Consider the following 26,760-nt stretch of genomic DNA (forward strand, 5'->3'; position numbering starts at 1 on the left):
ATGCAAGGTAATCTTGGAAGGGAAAAGTAATACTTGGGGTATCATGAGAAGCCTCCTATAATAGGTTACTCTTGACATGAACTTGAACAATAGGGATTCTAAGAGTTAAAAGTTAGGAAAGAGAGCATTTCCACCATGGGAGAAAATCAATACAAAGGCAAAGTGATGAGATGGCACATCATTTACACAGAATAACCATTAGGATGGTATCACTGGATTGTAGAGAATGTAGAAGGGAGGAATATCTAAGTAGACTGGAAAAGTAAAAAGAGGCAAAGTTGTGAAAAGTGTTAAATTTCAAAAATAGAAGTTTATTTTTGATCCTAGACAAAAAGTGGAGTCACTGGAGTTTACCAAGTAGGGTAATGACATGCTCAGACCTGTACTTTAGCAAAAACACTTCAGCAATTTTGTAGAAGATGGACTGAACAAGGGAAGAGATTTGAAGTAGAAAACCAAATTGGAAGCTATTGCAACTGTCCCATGTACTTGAATTGTACCACTGTTACTAACTTCTTTGAACTTCAAAAAACTTTTTAAAACTTTTCACCTAACTTAGCAATAAGATACTATCTTCACATCACAAGTGGAAGCAATTTTCACATTTCACTGAAATCACAGATCACAATATGATTAAAAGGAGAAAAATGCTAAAAGAAATTGACTCTACATTTAACTTCAATTATGCAAGCAGTAATGAATTCACAGAACCTCACTTTTCTCAGTATCAATAGAAGTGCTGGTCTTAACAATGAATTTTCTTCTAATATATAAGAATATAAATTATCACAACATTAAAGAAAAAAGAACTGTTGGTTTGTACTGAAGATGGAAAGGAAAAAAGTAGGGTAACAACTAAAAAAATAAAGAAAACCTTTCTTCAGCAGGGAAGAGTTCCTGCAGTATTTCCTGGACTTTGAAGAAATGTTCTGTTTTTACTGAACAGGGGAAATAATTTAGATTAAAAATGTTTTCTAAATAAAGCCCAATCTTAAAATACTGAAGGTGCCCAATAAATGTTTAATTCAGTTAAATCATAAACTAGCACCTGTGTTTTTACTGATATGGAAACCCTCTTCAGCAATTCAAGCAACTCATTTATACCTTAAGAGTCTTCAGGGCAGCTAGGTGGCACAGTCGATAGAGCACCAGCCCTGGAGTCAGGAGGACTTGAGTTCAAATCCAGCCTCAGATACTTAATAATTTCTTCCTAGCTGTGTGACCTTAGGCAATTCACTTAACCCCACTGTCTTGTGAAAACAAACCAAAAAAGTCTTCAAAAATTTCCTGCAGAACTGAAACTCTAAGTGACTTTTCCATGATCCCATAATGTAAGTTTCAGATGCAAAACTTTAACTGAGACTGCAAAACTTTATTCACAACTTCACACTGTCCCTCTATTCCCTTAAAATTGTTTCTAAAAGCTTAATCACCTCCCACCTAGGTAAACTCTTGTGGATCCTTAGAATCTTATTATCTAGCTATATCAGATCAACTCTGAAACTCATACCTTCACTACTCTTGGAATCCTTCCCTCACTCTGATTGGAAAGGGTAGAAGAAGGCCAGTTGAGAGCTCACCCCAGATGCTCCATTTAAGGAGGGAATTCATCTCATCATATTCCACCCATTTGCATTCATCTAAACTTTATATATACCTCTAAGTATTTAAAAGTATTGCCTAAATAAAAATGCATGCTTAAAATACTAGAATTAAAATAAATTCAACTAGCCTATCAACTATATACTATATGCTAAGCCCTTTGCTAGAAGCGAGGGATAAAAAGACAAAAATGAAAACAGTCCCTACCCTCAAGAACAATCATTTTGTAACCAAACCAAACCTTCCATAATAGAGTTGTTGATTTTAAGGGGGAAAAAAGTTCATTTTTAACTTTTATTTCCTCCACAAAAAGTCTACCTTCATATATAAAAGTGATTCTAGCTCCAAAAGTTAGTGAACAGAGCATAAACCAAGAAAGTATGTATAACACTATGAGTATCACTTTTGTTTAGTCATTTTTTATGTGTGTCATGTCCAACTCTTTGTAACTCCATTTAGGGTTTTCTTCGCAAAGATCCTAGAATGCTTTGCAATCTCCTTCTCCAGCTCATTTTATCAATGAGGAAACTGAGACAACCAGAGTTAAGTGATTTGCCCAGGATCACACAGCCAGTAAGTTACCTATGGCCAAATTTGAACTCAAGAAAAGCAGTCTTCCTAATTCTGGGATGGCACTCTATCATGCCACTTAGGTGCCCCATTAAATATGGTACCAGCAATAAATTATATCTGCTTGTTTGAGGACCAGTCTACTTTAAGAAAAGTTCTTAATGTATGATAAGGTCAATACTCAATACTTTATATGTTTTTGGCCACAGGAAACAAAAATTAACTATATAACAGTCCTCATCTGTAGCAACCTTCTGCTATGTTAATGGTAAAAAAGGGAATAGAATACTAAAAAAATCACACAATTCCTCAGAAAGTCTAAAAAATATTCATTTATCCATTGGTACTCTTGATATGTGATCTTGGTTCAATAACAAATGACAATTCTCTACTTGAGGAAATAAATCAAATATCTATTAGCAATCTATACATAAAAACAGATAATAACAAGAAATAGGCTTTAAATGGAAGAATGGAACATAGAGAAAACTTTGATCAACAACCCTCACAATGTGTGAATCAAGGTCAGGAGAGGAATAAGAAACAAACAAACCTCTGCTCACTTAAGCATTCATAAGTATTATAGGAGATGTCTTTTACAAATCTAAACTGAAAGAGGATTTCCTATCATTGCCTTCCAGTATTCCTATTAGGACAATGAACTAATTATATCAAACCCATGCTAAAAAAAATGGCCTTCATGGGTGAAATCCATAACTTGTTCCATGCTAGGGATACACAAACATAAAAACTGAGACAGTCCTTGCTCTCAAGGAATTCACATTCTAATTGAATGGAACAAAATATATAAAAGCTGCAAAGCAGCTTTGGGTTCAATAGCAGGAGAAACTCGAAAAACTCAAGGTTCTTAGAATATGTCAGCAAGAAAGATGTTTAAAGTAGTCCTCTGTCTTCTGAGAAAGATTGTAGATGAATCTGGCTCAATAATGTGGTTTGAGAAGTCATTCTGGAAACAAAAAGGGAACTAGAGTGGCTTAAATGCATGAACAGAGAAAGTTGAACTCAAAGGTCAGAATACAGCAGACACTCCAGGCTCCATCATCCTTGGGAACAGAGATGAGGAGTCAACTTCAAAAAAAAGGCAAAATTAGTAAGAAGAGGGAAAGGAAGAGGAGAAATGAAGATCATCCAAATTAAAGCATGAAATAGGGTACAGAGATTACATTGCACCACACTGTATGCATAATTACATGTGCCTAAACACAAACATTATCTGATCCAATGTTAATAAAGTACAACTAAAACATACAAAAAAACCCATAAAATATTAAGCACAGAATGCTCATTTTTAAGTCAGTAAGTAATCAAAAATTCAAAAAACTAGTAATATTTTAATAGGAAATACTAGCATCTGAAAAGATGTAATTGGGGAAAATAGAAATAAAGGAAAACAAATTATAAAATATTTAGTAAAATTTTTGATATTGGTTTAAAATCAGAAAAGTAGTTCAATAGAACAAATGTGATAAGTAAAAAATGAAAACGTAACTGAACTCAATCACCACATTTACTTAAACACAAGAATGAATTATTTAATTTCCAAAGTGATTAAAAACTTTAATTCTCAGTTCACATATTGCTGAAGCCTAGCTTGCCGAATCTTACGCATATTTTTTCTGGTGACTGAAATGAGCTGGTTTATGCTTAAGATTCGGCAAGCAAAACTTCAGCAATATGTGAATTGAGAATTACCAAATGAGCAGGCTGGTTTTTTGAAAAAACAGAGGAAGTAGAGATCAAATTGCCAACATTCACTGGAGTATGAAGAAAGCAAGGGAGTTCAAGAAAAACATCGACTTCTGTTTTATTGACTATATACCAAAGCCTTTGACTATGTGGATTATAACAAAATGTGCCAAGTCCTCAAAAAGAAGGGAGTGTCAGATTAGCTCAGAAGCAAACTTGGAATCACTGATTGATGCCAGACTGGATGAAACAAAAAGCTGGAATTAAAGGTGCCAGGAGAAATATCAACAATCTCAGATAAGTAGATTACATTAGTGAAGAGAAATTAATAAGTCTCTTCTTGAGATCCATGAAAACACAAAGAGTTGTACAAGACTGAATGACTGAATATAACAAGGTGGAAAAATTGAAAAGAGTTGAGGGAGAAATCAGTTTAGATTAACATTTTACACTATATGCTAAAATATATTCAAAATGGACCCTGAATCTGAATATAAAAGGTTACACCACAAATAAGGAAAGAGTAAAATCCTTTCCCAACTCTGGAAAGAAGAAAAAGTTTTAACTAAACAAGGGATATGAAGTATCATAAGATAAAAATTACATGAAAACTTTTTAAAAGCTTTTGAACAATACCACTCATGGATCTGTATCATGAAAAGGGGTAAAAATTCTACATGTACAAAAATATTAGTAGTAGTTCCGGTCTGTAGTGGAAAAAAATTGGAAATTGAGGGAATGCCCATCAATTGGGGAATGGTTGAACAAATTGTGGGATATGTATGTGATGGAACACCATTCTTCTTTAAAAAAATCACAAGGGGCTGGATTTCAGAAAAGCCTGGAAAGACCTGTATGAACTGATGTTGAGTGAAATGAACAGAACCAGAAGAACATTATATACACTAACAAAACCATGATGGACTGTTCATTCAGCAGTAAAAAGGTAATTTTAAAAGACTTCTTAGGGAAAAAATATCATCCATATCCAGAGAAGGAATTGTGTAGTTTAAATGAGACCAAAGATTATTACTTTCAATTTTTAAAAGTTGTCTTATATATTATGTATGACACAATTCTGTCATCTCTAACGTTTTCTATCTTCTGTTTGGATATGATACTTCTCTCACAATATGTTCAATTTCTATTATTTTGGAATGGTTGGAGACAGGGAGAAGGGGAGGAAGGGAGGGAGAAAAATTGTAAAACTCAAAGTCCTGCAAAAAAAAAGATTGGTAAAAAAAAGATGTAGTTGGAAATATAAATTGAGTATTTATTAGAACAAAAAAAAAAGCTTTTACACAAACAAAATTGATGCAATAAAGAAAAGAAATAATTTTTAAAAAATCTGCATCAAACCTCTTTATTATGGGCCACACACCCAAAATTTAGAGGGAACTAATATAAATATACAAAGTAGAAACATTCCCCCATTAGATAATTGTTTACAGAATCATCGAAGAAACAACTTTTCTCCTATGAACTAAAGACTACTAAATATAAGAAAAATTGCTCCAAATCATTAATAAAAATGAAAATCAAATCAAAAACAATCTTGATTTTTCACCTCACAATCAGCAAATCTGAAAAGATATGGAAATATCTGTTGAACTACACTGTTGAAGTGTTTATCAGAAGACCAGCCCACTATGAAACCTAATTAGTTCAACCATTCTGTAAAACTTCCCCAAGGAAGTCAAAAGCAAAAGTTTCTACACACAAAATTTCAAAACAGCACTTTTTTGAGGGGATAAAAAATATATACTGCACACACAGGAGAATGACTAAAAAAAATAGTCAATACAACAAAATATTATTGTGCCATAAAAATTAATGCTTATGAAAAATTCCAAAAAGCACAGGAAGGCTTATATGAAATATCAAAACTAGGAAAACAATATACAGAAGAATTACAATGATGTAAAATTTTTTAAAAGAACTTAAATAGATTACAAGACTGACAACCAGTCTTGGCCCTGACGAAGAGTTGAGAAAATGTTCTAAGCTACATGTCCATAATTACTCATTTTATTTTAATTTTTTAACATTCCTGGTATACAAATTATTATATGTAGGGAAAAAATCATAATTAAAGAATAATAATACAGAATATCAGAAAATCCAACAGTAGTTCTACATCAGAATTCCTTATCTGTTCCCTTTTAGTTCTTTCTTTCTATAAAATCTTGCTCTTGCTTTCTTCAAATTTGTTCACTCACCACTTTATCCTAATGATGTTATTTTGCTTTAGCAAGATCATTGCTTTTCCCAAATTTCCTATGTCAGCATTATATAAACTACTGCTGATTCTAGTTTTAACAGAATATTTAAAAATAAAAAAGGGGAATCAGAGCATAAACCTTAGTATATTATAATATTTAGCATCAATAATGTGCAAATAGACCTAAAACACAAAATTAAAACCCAAAATTTTCATCAGTGAAGATTTAAAATATTAATAGGAATATGTGATAGGGACTAGACCTGTGATTTCACTAATGTAGGAATTCCCAGATGTGGACAGACATTCACTCAAACAATCCAGGTCAACACCTTTTCTACAACCCAGAAGCTGACTGAAGTCACTTAAGCAAGAAGTTTAAGTCCTAATTTTCTTGATTCCAAAGTAAACTCCCTTTTCACCATTTCATAGTACCCTTTATAAATAACTATTTTATAGTTTACATTGCAATTCTAGAATCCATGAAAAGGATTCAGGGTGAATTTGGAGAGACAAAGTATTGTGGATATATGTGTGTGTTTGTGTGTGTGCACCCACGTGCAAATGCAAGTGCATGTGTGTACACACACTCAATCTGATGATTAATACACAGTAAAACTTCAATTAATAATACCAACTTACATAATACTTTAAAGTTTACTATGTTATAAGGTAGTGATTACAGGAAGGATTATTCTCCTTCTTCCAGATAAGGAAACTGAGGCTCAGAGAAATTAAGTGATCTGCCTATTCTAATTCTGTTTTGAAAAGCAAGCACCAGAGCCATGATTCAAACCCAGGTCTCCAAGTTCAATGTTACTTATACTATATGGTGCTATTATTCAATATTAAGCAAACAGGTTAATTTAATTATCTAATTAGCAGTGATAAAATGAATTTAAAATAAATTAAGAAAAATTAATCTGCCATTATCATACTGTAAGTAAAGTTCCTATCTTCAGAAGTATCACTTGAAGATCAAAGGGAAGACACCCTACTAAAAAATAATTAACCAGATGCTGAGATGCCTTCTAAAAATCCATTCCTAGGATATGGAGGAAGAATTCTACCATCAGTGAGTTGGGAGAGATGTGAAGCATATGAAGCCTTCCCCAGGCTGAATGAGCTGGTGAGAACATTTCATTCCAAAGGCTATGAAGTCAGCTGAAGCAGGTGCTGTGGAGGGCTTAGAAATTGGTCAGACATTGAAGACACCAAAGTCATCCACTGCATCTAGAGCCATCCCCAGTTGCCTTGATTTTGTCATGTCACTGGACCATGATGACTTTGAAAGAGAAAATGAGACCAACAGCTCTGTGCAACTCTGCCTCACTAAAATTCAATTTACACAAATCAAACATTAGCCATACCATTTTATCATTTTTACCTATTTCAAAGTCCTGTGAAGACAGTTTGTGACAAAACGATAGATGTGGATACACTGGGAATCGTAGTCACAACTCTGCAAACTCCTCATTGGAAGTAGCAGTGAGATTTGGTAGCCCCCAGGTATCTGAACAGTCTTTAAGGATCACACTGCTCATCCCCTTGTGTGAGGCAGGGATTAGAAAAGCTGCCTAAAACTTGTCTGCTTACCCAACCCCTGGTCTAATTACCAAGGCATCCAGGGATCCCACCTTATAGTCAAAGCACAAAAAAGCATAAAACTTTAGCAAAGATGATTCCACTCACCATCAGTGCATAGAATGCACACACACTCATAGACAACACTAGATCCAATAGGCCTGAAAGATGTACGGCTCCTGCTGCAAGAGGCTCAGCAAGTATCAATCCAAGTAGCAACCCTGAGTAAAACATGGCATGCAAAAGAAGGCCAGCTTACTTTAGTCACAACTGGATACACATTTTTCTGGAGTGGCCACAATGAAGGAGAGTGCCATGAAGCTGCAGTCAAAGTTTATCTAGTAAACAAGCTTGTATACCTGCCAAGAGGAGTGAAGGGCTCATAACAATGAGATTCCCACCTGCAGTAAAACACCATGCCACCACCTTCAGTACCTATGCTCCAACTATGACAAACCCTGATTGGGTCAAAGAAAAAAATTTTATGAAGATCTTAAGACCCTTTTCTGATTCATAGTAATATGCTAGAGTAGATTCAGATTGCCAGACATAGCAGGGAGTCCTTAGGAAGAACAGAGTTGGAAACAGCAACAGCAATGGTCACCTACTACTGAAAACTTGTACATCTTGTGATCTCATCACAAGCATTTTCTTCTGCTTCCCTAAATGCAATAAAACTTCCTGGCAGTAAACACTGGCATCTAAAGGACTATGTGATTTTAAGGAGATGAAACAGACAAGATGTAAGAGTGATGAAGGCAATGTGTGGTACAGAGTGCTAGACTGATAATTAATAGACATACTCTCCAAACTAAATATACACATTCAACAAAAGTGGCAAACCCAAGGCAAAATGACTACAAGGACAATTAATATTAAGAGATTAGAACACTTCTCTAAGCAACAAAAGTTCGTTGCAAACCTGGAGGAAAAGTTGAGCCAACACACATTTGGCAACAACAGAGCATTAAAGAAGTGGGCAGTTTCCAGCATTTGCTCATCTGGGTCAGAACACTCACAAATCTCAAAACTGGTTTGACAAAAATGATGGGGAAATTCAGAAACTACTAAATGAAAAATGAGAACTCTACAGGGTTTGCCAGCAGGAAAAATTCATCCATCTCTAAGGCAGTATTTAATAGTTTTTAATTCCATCAAAAGTAAAGAACAAGTGGAGCTTAGAGATTCTTGGTTCAGTTATAAGGCAGATGAAATTCAGCTTTAGACTGATAGGAACAGTTCAAAGTGCTTTATGATTCCCTGAAGGATATTTATGCATCAAAGACCCAAGGTGCATCTCAATTATTCAATACTGATAGTTGTCACATTGACTAGTGAGAAGGGCATGATCCTAAAGAGATGGGCTGAACACACTCATAGTGTTCTCAACAAACCATCATCCATCCATCAACAGTGAAGTCACTATTATTTATTTCAGGTTGGAATCAATTCCTCCCTAGCTGAAGTTCCAACTGAAAAAGATATTTTCAATGCTCCTTTCATGTGGCAAAGCACCTGGTGCTGATTCTATTCCAGGTGAGATTTATAAGGGGGGGGGGGTCCACTGCTCATACAAAACCTGACTGACATTTTCTAGATTATTTGGCAAGAGAAGGTTCTCCCCCAGAATTCAAGGATGCCCCCATAATCCATCTCTACAAAAGTAAACAGAATGGAATAGAATAGATTGTCCTGTGACAAATCATCTGGGGATGTCTCTCTCTTAGATAATACTAGTAAGATTCTTGACAGAATCTTTCTCAAAAGGCTAATCCTTCACCTGGATGGTCATCTACTTTAGAGTCAGTGAGGCTTCAGAAAAGGCAAGTAATAGTTGATATAGTGTTTGCTGCCCAACAACTCCAGGAAAAAAGTCAGTAGCAGAACAGAGGTCTGCACACTAGGTTTATAGACCTTTGAGATCTAACAGGTCTCTCTGATATCATAGTCATGAAGGCTTATGGAAAATTATGTCAAAATTTGGTTACTCAGAGAAGTTCTTCAATTCTGTACATCAATTTCATGACCTCATGCTTGCCCAGGTTCTGGATAGTAGATGATGTTCTGGTGATTCCCTGGTCACACATGGAGTGCAACAAGGCATGGGAGCATGCTCTGAGCTTGATGTTTTCAGCTTGTGGTCAAATGCCTTCATTAAGAATAAGCATTGCATCAAAGTCAGCTGTTTCACTGATGGAAAATTCTTCAACTTGAAAAGACAAGCCAAGATCAAAGTGGAGGGAGTGATGGTACATGATTTTCTGTCTGCAAATAATTGTGCATTCAATGCAGCCTCTGAAGCAGAGTTTCGCAAAGTATGATCAATTCTCTGTTGCTTGCATTACTTTTGACCTAACAATACCAAGAAATACAGTTGTTCCATCAGCCAGCACCACACCATCTATAGGTGGAACCTTAGTTCTAATTGCAAATAAGGTCCCTTAGTTTGGCAGCGTACTTTCCAAGAATGTACACATTGATAATAAGTTTGACACATGCATTGCCAGAGCTAGCTCAGCATTTGGGAGACTCCAAAGGAAGATGTGGGAGAGAATGTCAGACTGACTACCAAACTGAAAGTCTATAGAGCCAATGACATTCTACTAATGTTGCCATGCCAGGAAATTTTCTTAGGAAGATTCTGAAGATCACCTGACAGGAGAAAATACTAGATAGTGAAATCCTTTCTGTAGTTGAAATGTCAAGCATTCAAACTATAGAAAGTGATAGGCTTGTCACATTGTTCAAATGCCAAATGTACATCTGCCAAAAAGACTATTCTATGCAGAACTCACACAAAGCACTCACGTGGTATCCAGAAAAAAGAAAAAAAAAAAACAAGACAAGGACTCTCTCAAGGTCTCAGGATCCTAAGAACTTTAGAATTGACTGTGAGATTATGGGAGACACAAGCACAGTTCTGCCCACATTACCTGCCCTCATCAGAAAAGTTCTCATGTTCTATGAGAAAAGTAGAATTGAAGTAGTTCAAAAGAAATATAAAATGCATCAATTTAGAGAATCCATCTCAAATATTCATATAGTCTATCTGTGTCTGACCTGTGGTAGATCATTCCTAGCTTTACTGGTCTGATCAGTCACAGCAGGACACAGTGTCTCTTGACTCTAATATAGTGATGTCATTTTGATCCTCTTCAAAAATGAAAGGATGGGGCGGCTAGGTGGTGCAGTGGATACAGCACTGACCTTTGGAGTCAGGAGTACCTGAGTTCAAATCTGGCCTCAAACACTTAATAATTGCCTAGTTGTGTGACCTTGGGTAGGTCACTTAACCCCATTGCCTTGCAAAAAGAAAAAAAATGAAAGGACAGCAACCAATCCTCCTCAAGCAGCCCTTCTTTTAAATGAAAATAATCTAAAATGGATTTTCCAATTAAAGTCAGCTTAGAATGAATTTATTCACCTTCCTTCCTGAATGTCAAGGATAATTAAAAAAAAAAAGGTAAGATATACCAGAAGAGGAAAAAGAAAGTTGGGATGTGAAAAGTATTGGGGGGGGGGGGGGATGGGAAATATTTAAAATAAACCTCTTCTAGCCAAGCTTGTCATCCTTGTTGTTGGAGGAGGTTAAACCTGCTGGATCTCTTTAACTCAGGAGATCTGACTGAATTAGTGCTAAAGCTGGCCAATGTCCCCATTAAAATTGATACCAACTATGGTGAGCCTCTAGGAGCTGCTGTCTAAACAGAAGCAAACCAATCCTGGTTGGGGGGGAGGGGCAAGTAAAAAGTTCTCTGTATATGGATAGATGTGTCTCTGGCTGCTGTACTTCCAGCCTGGATGAGATAGGAAAATCCAGTTAAAAATAAAATAAAAATAACATAAACTTATCTATTTCACAGAATTGTGGAAGCCTGAGGGAAGATCTCTACTGACCTAAAAGTCAAATTCAGATGTTACTTTTTAAAAACCAAATACTTAAAATCAAGTATTCTTTTAACAATTTAGCTTTTTTTTCCCCATGGAATCTTATCATTAGCAAGTACCTTAGAGGTGATTTATTTAGTCCATGTATGCCTTACTTCTAAGTATGGAGAAGAAAAAACTGTTTATTGAAGATTCAAGTTGGTCAAGATTTTGTTGTACTGAAGATTATCCCACAGAATTTCACAAAAGGTGAATTTTTTTTTATATAAAGTTGTTTTTAAAATTTAGCTCACCCAAAGGGAATCATAATCTTTGGGAAAAATAGGTTTAAATATCAATACAATATTTTATTACAAGACATAATACTTATTCCCTCTCTAGGCATTTCTTAGAAACATCTATTGAACTGCTGATTCAGTTGATCACCTAAATTCTTACACGATAATCTTTTTCTTAATAGAATTCAAGCAAAAGATGAATGCAAATCGGGGCGGCTAGGTGGCGCAGTGGATAAAGCACTGACCCTGGAGTCAGGAGTACCTGGGTTCAAATCCAGTCTCAAACAATTAATAATGACCTAGCTGTGTGACCTTGGGCAAGCCACTTAACCCCATTTTCCTTGCAAAAACCTAAAAAAAAAAGACTGAGAGAAAAGATGAATGCAAACGGTTAAAATCATTCTAAGAGCTATATATGACATTAGCCATTATTTCATTTTAAGGTATTTATACCAGTTTTCTTTAATTTTCCTTTTTTTTGTTGTTTTTGGTTTTTTGGCAAGGCAATGAGGTGACTTGTCCAAGGTAATACAGCTAGGAAATTATTGTCTGAGGTCATATTTGAAGTCAGATCCTTCTGATTTCAGGACCAATGCTCTATCCACTGTGCCACCTAGTTGCCCCTAATTTCCCTTAATTTTCATGGAAATGACAAACGTATTTGTACAGGAGAGGGAATAAGATTCCCTATGTCTGCATCTTACACAATCACAACTGAAATGGTTACCTGTAAGCAAGTTTTAATGTATAAATAAAAATATTTCAAACTCAATGATTCTCTGATGAAGCATGAAACTTTCTATAACTGGGTCAAGAAGAAACTGCGTGTGTCAACAAGCTAGAAACCCTTCTAGGGATTTGAAATAACAGGTGAAGTGTCAATGTTTTAAAAGTTCTTAAGGTGGAGTCAGAAAAAGAAGCAAGCCAGAGAAGCAACTATGAGGATAAGGGAAATGGAAAGGAAATGTATTCCCTTTCCCTTCCCCAAATAACTATGTTAGAAAAACTGGACAAGTAGGAGAAAATGACTCCATCTGGGAGCAGAGAAAGTACAGTGAGCGCAGAGAGTTTTGGAAAACTAGTCACCACCTATGGGAGGAAGCAATTTCAAGCAGAATAATCCCTCATGCAGGTAAAACACCAGCTATGGATTAGAGAAAGTATATTTTAGGAAATAGCAATAATAATCCCATTCTCAACCCATATTCTCATGTGCCTCACTAGCAGTAAACTCGAAATTTAAGTCCAATCACTTGTTGAGTCCATAGATAAGTGCATATCTGTGGAAATGTGCATCCTTAACTTTTAAGGGGAAAGCCCTAACCATTCCACTTTAGTAAATGCTGTTGCTAACAAAGGTAATTAAGTTAACCAACTTGTTAACTATAAGGGCTCTGGTAGAAGCTGGTGAACTAAGGATCAGTACTAAAAGCCATTCTTTTGGGCCATAATATTTGAATACAAGTAGAAGTTATCTCCTAGAAATGTTAAATATAATTTTAAACTTCTGAGGCAGAGGTGTTACTTATTACTTGTATGACCTAGGAAAACTGATTTTACCTCTCTAGGCATTTGTAAAATGAGAGGTAAAATAATTTTTAAATGAAAAATAAAGACAACAGGTCTTCTCATCCTTACTCTCTTCCAATAGAAGTCCCTTATACTAGGAGATCTTATGATATGCATATGAAAATGTATAAGACATTCTTTACTTTCCTGCAATTATATATTTGCTCAGGTTTCTTGCTATGCAGAAAACCTTTTCTGTTTATCTGAACTTAACCTATCCATTCTTCAAAGTTAAATTCAAATTTCTTGGGGTAGCTCTAAATAGAAATGATGGTTTTCCCATCACCTTGGATGTTATAGATATCACTCTTTGATGTCTCTAAAGCACTTACTTGGAATTTGTGTATTGTGGATAACAGTGTCCTATCCCCTAATTAAACTGATCATGATTCTAAAGTTTATTTGCAACCAAAACTTAGCACAAGGCTCTTTATACATAATACATAATAAAAAATTACAATATTTAACTGAATTTTTTTCTTACTTATCATTGGCCAAAGAATAGAAGCGCTTGTTCACACAGCCAATACACAAAAGGGTAACAGCATCCAAATAAGAAAATATCTTCAGGAGGATCTCAGAGGGCATACTGAGGAAAAAAGTAGAGAGAAAAAAAAAATTAAGTTTTTAATCTGCAAATTAGCTTTCTCAGTTAAAGTAATTTAAGAACAGTAATATTTCCCACCAACTGTGAATGAATGCAAAATCTGAGAGAAAGAAGGAGCAAATAAACATTTATCAATTACCTACTATGTTCCAGGCGCTAGGCTGAGAAGCCTTTACAAATCTTACTTGATGTTCACAGTAACTTTAGGAGGTAAAGATTATTATCCCTATCTTAGATCAAACAGAGAGAGGTTAAGTAATTTGCCCAGTCACAGAGAGCTGGGTAGTAAAGTGGACAGAGGACCAACCCTGGAGTCAAGAGGACCTGAGTTTAAATGTGACTTCACACTTACTAGCTGTGTAACCTGGGCAAGTCATTTAACCCTGTCTCAGGTTCCTCATTTGTATAATGATCTGGAGAAGGAAATGGCATACCACTCTAGTGATATTTGCCAAGAAACTCCCAAATAAGTTACAGAGAGTTGCACACAACTGAAACTACTCATTTACAGCATACAGCTGAGTCTGAGCTCAGGTCTTCCTGATTCCAAGCCCAGTGCTCTTATCCATTATACCAACTAACTGCCTTTAAAAGTAATTTGTATCACTGACATTTCTTACATCTTCTCCCAAGACAATCATCTTGTATTTAAACACTGTGTGCAAATGTATGCCTATCCATCCTGTCTTCCCTAATTTACTCCTCAAAGGCAGACAATTTCATTATTTTTCTTTTTATTCCTGACGTTTAGCCTAGTTAGCCTAGAGTAGATTCCTATAAATAATCAGAGTGGTTTTGAACCTTTTTTTTAAGCAGCATAATTTAATAACAATCTTAGAGGAATTCAGAAATTCTCACAAAAAGGATAAATACTGGTATATCAGGATGCTTAGGATCACAAACTGGAAAATACTTCCTTGACTAATGTGAAGAAGACTATGTTTAACATTTAATATTTTCCCAATTTATTTGAAATCACACCAGTTACAATCAGAGATCACAAACTTACCACTGGACCATCCTTACCTGACCCACCTTATCCATTTTTAACTCAGTTCTCCTCAAGAGCAACCCCCAAACCTTTCAGATGACTTTCTTTGTACTTCAAGGTGAAATCAGGTTCCTAATAAGGTTTTTCTAAAGGGTTTAAGCATTTCTTTGGCTAAAGGAAATAGTTGGACCTAACACAATTGCAAGGTCCCTTCCAGACAGATATGAGTTTAAAATTCTATGGAACATTACAATTGTATGATGGCCTCTGGGGAGTTCTTAACATTGAGGGTCACAGGAACTGGTTCAGCAAATCTTAAACAAAAGTATAAAGTGGAAAAGCCAAAACTACTAAGCAAGATGGAACTCTGACCAATATAAAAGAATTACCCTAATTATACAACCTCCTCCCTATTGTGATTCAAATAGAAAAATTGTATGGTTTCATATACCTTAATTATGAAAAATACTGATCAATATCTTACAGAAATCTGCTAGTCTGGGGTTTAGTTTTGCTTTTTTTTTTTCATTTTATTTTCTTTATTTTCTTTTTTTTATTTGATTTTCTTAAAGGATAGGTTCAGAATGTACAATTAATGCAGGCTATGTTTTCACAGAATATCTGATATGGAAAGAACCCCAGGGAATTGTCAGGGAATTTTCTCAACCACAGGAATCATTTCTTTGTAAAGGTTATCCATGAGAGGGAGTATAATACCTTTCAGTCAAAGATAGGAGGATAAACTAAAAAGAGTGTATTCGCATCTTAAGGAAACTGTTGATTGCAACTTCAATCTTCTAGTGTGCAGATTTAGTTTTTATAAATTTCTAGGCCTGCTTAGAGTACACAGTCAATCAGCAGCATTCTTTGGAAACTTAGAACAAAGAAAGTAATACCCTTTCATAAGAAAGAGAGGGGTAGAAAAAGGGGAAAATCAATCAAGGTAGAAAAGTAGGACTTCTGGAAGAATATGTTATGCAGCTGACTGGATTTATTATTAGAATGAGAAGATATTCTAGTGCAGGAGACAAGAAAAGGTGACTAAATACTTTTACAATTGTGAAAATAGTCCTTTTAGACAAAACTTCAGGAATAAGGTAACCATTTTCAAAAGACTAAAGGTGTCTCTTACAGCTATTTTGACAATTTTATTTTTCCTTACTTTCTACTATTATGCCACCAGGTAGCTGGAAGATTTCTACAATGTTAGTTCATCGAGACGCCATGACTAACTGTGGTTCCTGTATCTCCCCTCTCACCCCACCCCCAGTCCTACTCATAACTGCATTAGTACTATCATTTACCCAAAAATCTTCAAAAGTTCTTTATTGACTACTGAGGACAATTAAAAATTATTTTCCTTGACTCAAGACTCAACAACCTAAAACCATGCTGGGATTTTCCCCTCAAGATTTATGCTCTAGACAAAATGAAAATACCATTAACCTTGAATGCTTTCTATACTTCACCTTATTTATCCCTCTGCTCATTCTATTTGCCATCTGGGCAGTCAAAGGTTAATTCAAAGACAAGAAGATCTGGAAAGCTCCATCAAATCGAAGAGTTTCAAGAAACAGACTGGCAACAGATAACTGTCAACCAAGAACCAACTTAACTAAAAATTCACTGATGTTCAACACTAGACTGCACCAAACAGTGATGGATTTTCAAATACTACAACTCCCACAGTCCCATAACTACAAAACTTCAAAAACAAAACCATGACTTAAAGAACTAAAGCATTTTTCTCAATATTAAGCTAGGAAAATTACTCCTACCTAAAAACAAATAAGAGCTGGAAAAGCATCAGTGTTGTTATTGCTGCTGATCTGTGATTTTATGATTTTGTCCATCATTCTCAAAGAAGACTATGGATGACAGCAAGGAAGTGATGCCATGACAAGCGCATGAATTGGATTTAGGAGGCAATCAGGGTTAAGTGACTTGCCCAAGGTCACACAGCTAGGAAGTGTCTGAGACCAGATTCAAACTCCCATCCAAGGTGAGTGTTCTGTCCATTACACCACCTCACTGCCCCAATTTGTGACTTATTTTACTGGTGGAGGTGGTAGTGAGAAAATTCCTTTTTAATGTATATCAGCAAATGTTTATAATTTATATTCTTAGATGGTCGACATCTGGTGCCTTGAGAAATTAAGTGACTGGCCCAGAATCACATAGCCATTATGTCAGAGACAGGGCTTAGATTTAGGTTTTCCTCAAGGTTCTAAGTAACCCCCACAAACCCAAAATACTATGTATTTACTTTGTATAGATTTATATGCGAGCATGCTGCTTCCCAGCAATAAAACAAAAGCTCAAGGTCAAAGACTATTTCATTTTTTGTTTTTGTAATTCCAGAACCTAGTATGGTACTTGCCATATAACAGATGTCTAGAAATATACTTGCTGATTGGTAGATTTGATCTATATGCTCTCTATATACTAAATGCCATATTTATTCTTATCAGTGAGTTTTAGAGCTGCTATTTCTTTCTTAGTTTTTAAGAGAAATTCCCTTTCCTTAAGAATTGTTTAAATTTTCATTAGACTGAACTTCAATGGCAGGAGAAAGTAAACTAGATTCTCTTTCCTATGAGAAGCTTCAAGTCAGAAACAGTGAAAGACAAGAAATAATACATTTCCATGACTAGAGGAACGATATACGTATTTATATAAATGCACATATGTATATTAACATATTTATGCATACAAAATGCACTGTATATATCTATATAGATACATACATAAAATGGATATTTTATCAATATTTCACCCATAATTTCATTGATGTGGGTACTTGCTTCAATAGATTAGAGACTGACTTTATCTCACCCATGCTTTCTTATTGTATGCTATTTTGCTCTATTTTTTTGCATGAATTCTGCATAAATGACATCTCTAATACTCATGTAGTCTGTTTTTAAAACTCTGTGGGCACCTGTATAGCCTTGAGTAGTCATCAATATTGTCCCTCAATCTCTGAAAGTATCCTGCATGTTTTATTTATATGTGCTCTTCCCATTAGCAATATATGCTAAGGGCAGTGACTGATTTTAGTTTTTCCTTTGTATCTCAGCACTTACTTAGCATGCTGCCTGAAACAGATAAGTACTTGATAAAATGATGTGTTAAACATTTCCTGGACACTTCTCATCATTCCCTTTCTTGTACCTTCATCTTCAATAGCAATATACTGCAAGATTGCTTATGATCGCAATGTGTGTATGTTCATTGCTTTTTGACTCACATACATACCTTTCTGATACTTTAGAAACTATGGTGCTCCATATACTGAGCACCAAATGAAGAGAACAGTTTAAAAGATAGGATTTTACATCACGAAGTATTTTGAGATTAATGAAAACTGCTACTATATCTCTCATATGCAATTGTAACCCACTTGATTCTTATTCAGTCTTTGTTCCTGATCATATTCATACCCAGTCATTGTCTAAAAGGGAAAGGAGCCCTCAGAATAGGGACTTTTGTGTTACTACATGCCAGGCACTTATCAGAATCTTACAAATCTCTTATTTAATCAATTCTATCAAAGACAGAAAGATGTATTTGTTGATAAACAAAAAGGATTTCCTACTCAATTGCATATCACACCCAAAACAATTTAGATTTGGGGTTTTGTTTTTCCCTTTGTGGACAATTCAATTCACTTGAATGATTGTAAGTATCACTCAAAAAATCCTATTTGTATAGTGTAGCTTGATACATTGTGTTGGCATTATTTTCAATCAACTGATACATCCTCCTCATTGATATACTGCATAAATTCATTCTCATTGCTTTTAACAATTGTATTACCTACAGCACAAATTCCTTCTGCATATAATTGATCTGGCCCAACAGATCTTAACAATCTTATCTTTTTAAGTGTCATTTCCACTTCCCTTCAAATAGTACATTAGATTTCAAATTCACCTGTGGTACATTCCATTACAATCTAAGTCACTACAGAAATGTTGACAAATCTGTTCCATTTTAAATCTGTTTGTTCTCCCTCCTGAAAATGTTCTTCAGCTAGGCTGCTTTAGTTGGAGCTAATATCAAACTATCTTCAAAGTCCCCTCCAATGCTTTTTATTACTTTCTGAGATAATATTACTCAAAATCTTGCACTATTCTCCAAAATATTTTTAAAATTACTTTACACTATAAAACTTATTTTGCTTTTAGCTACCACATCTTTGCTTGGTAAATATCAAGTGTTTGCTGGCTTCAGCAATTTGAAGGTACTGACTCTTCTAGGTGAAGGGTTGCCTAGATCTTAGTCAAAGAGACTTAGACTAAAGCAACTTGCTATTTTCCAGTTTTGTTCATAACAAGAATGCCAATTACTGTAACTCAATTCCTCCAGTAGTATACCATCTCATTTGTTAACTTATATCAAAAGAACCAACAATTGATTGTTTATAGTTTTTATGAGTTCTTAATGCTCTCCTCTTCCTCCTTTTCTGCCATTCCAAAAAAGCACAAAAGACCTGAATAAAATTATTGATTATTCTTCTACATTTCCTGACTTGCCAAGGTCAATTTAATTATCTAGTAGCATATCAATTATAAGTATCTCCATACTTAGGGAGTTCCTGGTACTCAAACAGAAGACTCAAAGTCTTTCCATTTTAATACAAACTACAAGACCTTAAATTCCACTAGCATAGGCTTCAAATTTTCAGGATCATCTCTACACCACAAAGAAGCAAAGAGAAGATCTCCTTAGAAAATACTGAATACATTTAGTTTTCTTTTTAAATCAGTGTGATTCGCAAGTTTGTAAGTCAATCTGAAACAAAGAAAATAGTTCAAAAAGAAAGCAACCAATTACTTATTAGCATCATTAAATGATGATAATTCAGCAAAATTCTTATACAAAACATCTCTCAAGATACAGAACATTATTTGTAAAAAAAAAAAAAAGATTCTAATGTATTTATTTTTCTGGGCAATTTAATCATTTTATTAATAAGACCAGTATGGTTATTTGGTCATCTCTCTTAAACCAAAGACCCCTCTGAGAGTGACAATCAACTCTGGTTAATAATGAGAAAATGAGTATTACACTAGACAGAGTGGGCAATTTTACAACGAGGGTCTTGGGGTAGATGACCTGGATCCTAGATCAAGTCAAAGAAGCTTATCAATTTCCATATCACCTGTCTGACAAAAGGGAGAAACAACATTTCCCAGACCTGTCTGAGCAAGCAAAGTGAGCAGAAATGCACTCATTAGCCTAAACTCAGAATTTCTTTAAATGTCTTTGATTAAATCTTAGCCATCCTGGCTGGGTAAGTGTTTTGGAAAGATTTCCTACATTAGTTGATTTCTGGATGAGAAATAAAACAAAAAGGGAAAAATCTTTCATTCATTATTAGAAACAAAAGAGAAATAATCACTTCTCACATTCTCCCATTTGATTCTACTGAGAGATAAAATCTCTTCAATGAATTACTAAGTGATATGACAAAATACTTATCAAGGGTTCTTAACTATGGAGTTTGTAAGAGGAAAGAATGTGAGTAGAAAAGAGAAAAATGGACAAGCACTGACAAAATCAAAAATCCCCTTTGATAACGTTTTGATAAAAATCAAAGGGTACAGTTCCCTTTGATAATTAAACCTTACAGATAAAAGGCAAAAAAGGGGAAAAGTGAGACTAGTCCCTTTGGTTCTTTGGATACATCAGATGAAACTCTGGTTTGTTTGTGGTCTTAAAGCATTCCTCTCTGGTTCAAGTCACTTGAAGAGATGCTCTTCTCTGATAAAAAACTTCCTACAAAATTGGTCTTAACACAATTATAAATTCATTTTGCCAATAATCAGGTCAAATAATGAAAGTTAGCTCAAACCTTATGTTTCTATTATTAGAAAAACAAATTTGGAATATGTACACACACACACATAAACACAAGTTTGTATATGTGTATGTGAAACACAAACAGAAAATTAGAACGCAATTTTTATATTTGGCATTATTTATTCCCCAATTAAGAGAATGAGATTCCACTAAAAAATTAATAACAACATTTTTATAAAAAGATGGACTCTAATTAAAAAATAAATTCATTTAAAAGTTACCAGATAAACTTAGTTGTAACAAAAGGTTCTGAGATGGAATATATAAATTCATTAAATAATCGATTTCAAAACACTGCATATCAAATAAGTATTTTATAATAACAATTTCAACTTCTAGTCATGTTCAAATGAATAACCCCTACTAAAAGTGACTAGCTCTTTAAGTCTCTTAGAAGATAGACCATAAAGTCATTCTCCTCTTGAGATAATTGTAATTGTGTGCTGCTACTCTTTTCACTAACACAGATCTGGACAGTTATGATATGAACCTCATTAAGTAAAAGAATTATATCCCGGTTTCAGAAATCTTTGCATCATTTCCTAATTATTCCTGTACCAGTAAGAGAAAATTAAAGACCTTTACTTACACAGAAATATATAACTAGTAACAGGTATCAAAGCTAAATATTTAATTGGTTAATTGTATGGAATATAGAAAGGACTAAAATCCAAGGTAAACAGATCAAAACTTATACCTGCATCTCACCACAGTAACTCAGCATTAACTTAAAACATAAAGATCTAATATTGTGTTCATACTGACCACCATACATTTAAAGGTAAGCAGCATAGAATCAAAAAAGATTAGAATCTCAGTTAATACAGAAGTCAATAAGGCAAACCGGAAAGTGCCCACTATTTTGTTATATTTTCTCTAGCTATCAAAAAAAGGCAGAGACATGGAAGCAGAAAAGGAGTCAAGCATAAATTTTACCAATCGTGTCATTTCCAAATAAAGCTAAAAAAAAGAAAGACCTCACAAACCTTAATATGTCTCCAAAGATGCTGTTTCTAATTACCTTCCATTAAGTTTCTAGAATGTTTATTCATTGAGGCAGGCAGGTGGTACAGTAGAATGCTAGGCCTAGAGACAGGATGCTTGACTTTAACTCGATTTTTCACACACTGTGATCAAAGGAGATAATATTTATGACGTACTGAACCCAGTGCTTAGTAAGTACTTAATAAATGCTTAATTCCTTTGCTTGTTTTTTCACAATAGCTCACAACACATCAATAAAAGTTACTCTCTTACTGTAATTATTTCGCAGGGTGAGATAGAAGATAAATGGAAGGAAAAGATTACAAAAGAAGCTTAAATAATGCATGCAATAAGCAAAATTATTCTTCACCAATAGAGTATACCTTGAAAGTTCATATTTTTAAATACATATAGAAAAATCAAATACAGAAATGTTCTTCCCCTCCTTTCCCTTGAATGTTATTGCCAAACTAATCAAATACCTATCACAAAAAAAATTTCTCCTGAATTTCTCCAGTATTTAAGCTGTTAGAATCTATTATCGATTAGTGTTTAAGTACAAATCAAAGGTTCTTAGCTTTTCTTCTCAGGTATCCAATTATTTTTCAAATTCGTGCTAGAAAACCATATACTGCTTCCTGAACTATCCCAGAGTATTTTATATGATCACAAAAATGTAAACTCCTATATAAGATTAAGGTTTACTGTTGAAGCCTCCTCCAAACTATCTAGCATCAGATAATTCAAAAGAGGACTCTGCTTTCAAAACAAAAAAAATCTGCTATCTCCCCTTTCTACTGGCCTCAAATCACAGAAGAAAATAAATGTTTAAAATCACTTTAAACAACAGAAAAATCAAACTGACTTGCTACTTTTAAAGGTTTAGTTTCAGAAAACTAGTCAAAATGATAATGACAGGCTTATGACTCACATCAACCCCTCTGTACTGTACATGCATCCCACATTTCTCCCTTCTATTTTTACAAAGCTCAAAACCAAAATAGCAATTTGATATATAGAATATCATGGCCCCCCTCCAAAATCTCCTTCCCTCCTAAAAGAAATGACAATCAAAATGACAGACTACTTTCTGTTACTTACCCTTCTATGTGCATAGAAAGTTTTGAGGACGATTTTGCACAGTGTCTTTCACACATGGTAGACTGCTCAGAAGGCTTAGGATTAAGCATGACATCTGATCCCTTACTGAAAATAATCAGTAAGAAATTAAAGTTATACAATTATCAAATAGAGATTGCAAACACATTTAAAAAATAAAGAAAAGATAATATATGAAGCATAGTAAAAAAAAATTCCCAACAAGACAAGAATCAATGGTCCCATATTACTGGGGGTAACATTAAGGACAAGTTAAATCACCTTTCTGAGCCCAAGAATCCTCATCTGTAAAACAAAGGCAAGTCATACCTGAAACATCTGCCTTGGGACTGACAGAAAACCCAAATAGTGTACATTAACATAAGTAATTATAAAGTGCTGTGCAAATATAAGTTTTTCTAATATTAATTTGAAGGATTCAACTACAAACATCACTCACATAACACTATTGTAGCTAAGGAACCTATGAAATATCCTCCAACTTGAGTAAATAATATTCAGATTTCTGTTCTCATCAGAGCTCTAAATTCAACAAAAGGGTTGATTTTTCTGTTTTTAAAATACCTTGGTAGGGCAGCTAGGTGGTGCAGTGGATAGAGCACCGGTCCTAGTGTCAGAAGTACAGAGTTCAAATTTGACTTCAAGATACTTAAAATTACCTGTGTGGCCTTGGGCAAGCCACTTAACCCCATTGCCTTGCAAAAACAAAAAAGAAAGGGAAAAAAATACCTTGAGAGAGAAAAAAAGCATATTAAAAAAACAACTGTCAGATAATCACTAACTACCAGTTTGATATCATCAAGGAAAGTACTCTGTACTCAGAGTAAGATTGACTACATGACACAACATGACATGGCAATGATAAATGTTAGGATATAAAATCCTGTAGGTTAGGGAATGATTCATTTTTCTCTTTCTATTTCCAGTATCTATCACAGTCTCTGATATATAGTGGTCTTTCAATATATGCTGAATGACTAATATATAGATTTTACATATTTTATGTATGTATATATACTTCTCAGAGGATGGGGAGGGGCAGTAGGAAAGCAAAGATTTGGAATCAATTTTTTTAAATGAATGTTAAAACTGTTTTATATATAATTGGAAACACTTAAGGTAATTAATAAAAATACATTTTTAAAATACTTGTTAATTGAGTAGAGTGACAAGTGAATCATTTTTTCATCTGTAAAATATAAGTGCTTATAGAGTATTTACTTTCCTACTTAGGGTTATTCTAAGAAAAGCAGTTTATAAATCTTCAAAAGCTACAGAACTTGTTAACTATAAAATAAAACATCAAATTGGAAACATGTCATTTTTTTTTAGATTTTTGCAAGTCAAATGGAGTTAAGTGGCTTGCCCAAGGCCACACAGCTAGGTAATTATTAAGTGTCTGAGGCCGGATTTGAACTCAGGTACTCCTGACTCCAGGGCCAGTGCTCTAGCTACTGTGCCACCTAGCCTCCCCATCATGTCAATTTTCTTATTAACAACTGTCAGGAATGGACACTGTATACACTGACCAATTCCAACTCTAGCTCTAACAATTATATGATGGCAGAAGACTATTTAAAAACTGACCAATTTTTACTTGAATGAAAAATAAAATAGCAGGGCTATTTTTTTCCTGCTTTTTTCACTTTTAGGGAATTTCCCAGAAAAATACAAATCCAAACCACCTAGCCCCTGTAATTCATTAGATTGTAAATTTGTATTTTTATGTAATTGTTGCTTCTCTTTATAAAAGAAACAGTATACTTATGATAAAGAATAAGAGGCCTGTGCAATACTGAATATTTCCAAATTGGAACTAAAATGGATGAGATCATCTATGCATGATAGCATTTTCAAACACTGGTAAACTACAAAAAGAGAGTGGAAAAGTTTAAATTAATATTTTTGCTCCCTTTTTAATAATATTTCAAATTTTATGCTACTTCACATGATTTTCTTCTACAGTATTTTACAAAGAACATTCCTCACAACCCTGTGAGTAAAGTATTACAAGAATCATTAGTTTCAGTTACACAGTGGAGACTCTAGACCAAGGTCATCTGAAAAGTAAGTCACGGAACTGAGACTCAAACTGAACTCTTCTCCAAATGCAATGATCTTTTTTCATAAAGCTGAATTTTAGAGCTAAAAGAAAACGTATAGATCATCTTATCTAATCCCTTCATTTAAAAAAAAAGAACCAAGAAAAGAAATTTGCCAAACATAAGTTAACTAGCAACAAAGTCAGTACACTAAAATCAGTGTCTCGATTCCCAAATTTTTCCCAGCATAACATCCTTTCCTAACTCTTAAGTACCATTAAAAATATGTTAGTCATCTCTGACTGTACAATATTTACTAACCCTCTATTTCAAGAATTAGCCAATCAACACTAAATATAGTCCACAAGTTTAGGAGAAACTGGACAGTACTGACAGCACTATCTTCTATCCAAAATGAAAATTTTAGTTGAAAGGAAAGTAACTTTTAACAACTGAATTGAACCTTAAAATTGTGAACAAGAAAAATAGAAAAGAAAACAAAATGGTTTCTGGGTCGTAGTTGTTAAAATATCATTATTCCAAAACAAACTACACTAAGGAAGAAAAAAAGTTTTGCATCTTTTTTTTTCCTATATAATTCTTACATATTACTGAAATTCTTCTCATCTGGGAAAAGTCTCCATTTAAGTCACCTAGAACAGCTATAAAATCTTACTTTGGTTACACCCTAACCCTGTCTTCTTTCTTTTCCAACTCTCTCAAATATGGATCCCCAGGGGAACACAGGAACCTTCAAAAATCATAAGACCAAAGAAAAGGAACAGCAGGGGCAAAAAAAAAAGTCCCAAAAGCAAAGAGATACATATTCCTGTACCAGATCAGTGGCATACTGAAATAATCATAATCATCATAATAATAAAATGTTTATAGTACCTACTATATGCCAGGCTATTTGCTAAGTTCTTTGCAAATGTTAAGTTATTGATCCTTAAAAAGTCTTAGGAGGTGCATACTATCCCCAGTCCATTGTACAGTTGAAAAGACTGAAGCAAACTGAGGTTAAGTGACTTGACTAAGGCGACACTACTAGTTTCTAAGGCAGAATTTGAAATCAGGCATTCCTGAACCCCAGACCCAACATGCTATCCACTGTACCACCTCACTGTCTGAAATCAGAGATATTCCACATCAAAAAAGATGTATGGAGGTTATATAACAATTCCTCAAAGTATTTGTAATTTGCAATAGATAACCCTGCTGATTCAGACTAAACTGCTACCCACTGGCAACAGTGTGATGATGGAGTAGAACTAGAGTCATATAACTAGAATAAGAGGATAGAGGTTCTAAATCAAATCTATACTTTTATTTTAACTCTGTGACTTAGGGGCAAATCATTAAACCTCCCAACTTCAACAATGAGAAAAATAGGGACAAATAACATTTATACTAGCTATCTTACTCATTTACTGTAAAAATCAAATGAAAATATATGTAAATCAATCAAGTAATTTTTACCTAGTATGTTTCCAGGTATTAGACATACTAAGACAAAAATGAAATAGTCCATGCCCTCAAGTCTTTCAAAGTATTGGGACAGATCACATGCGCACATAAAAAATATACAAAATAAAGCAAGACAATTTCAGGAGAAGGCACTAATGGGGGGAAAGGGCACAGAGTAGAATCAGAATGTGCACTTAACAATTTTACAAGGTATGTTAATAGTAGTTATTGAGATGGTCAATGTCATACACATTTCCATTGTT

General features: G+C 34.4%; 1 protein-coding gene across 12 annotated transcripts in view; it reads right to left on the minus strand.

Moving 5' to 3' along the window:
- Window positions 1-26,760, minus strand: part of FBXO15 (F-box protein 15) — a 149,202-nt gene that overhangs the window by 58,980 nt on the left and 63,462 nt on the right. For 10 of the 12 annotated variants that reach the window (XM_074200748.1, XM_074200752.1, XM_074200754.1 and 7 more), the window contains 2 exons: window positions 22,971-23,075; window positions 13,904-14,008 (listed from right to left, as the gene is read on the minus strand). In XM_074200748.1, coding sequence (XP_074056849.1) covers window positions 13,904-14,008; window positions 22,971-23,075 — 210 coding nt within the window. Of the gene's footprint in view, window positions 1-13,903; window positions 14,009-21,871; window positions 22,009-22,970; window positions 23,076-26,760 lie in introns of those variants that run through there. The other 2 variants (XM_074200758.1, XM_074200757.1) reach the window with 2 other exon arrangements.

This window comes from Macrotis lagotis, chromosome X (assembly GCF_037893015.1).
Source record: "Macrotis lagotis isolate mMagLag1 chromosome X, bilby.v1.9.chrom.fasta, whole genome shotgun sequence".
Lineage (NCBI taxonomy): Eukaryota > Metazoa > Chordata > Mammalia > Peramelemorphia > Peramelidae > Macrotis > Macrotis lagotis.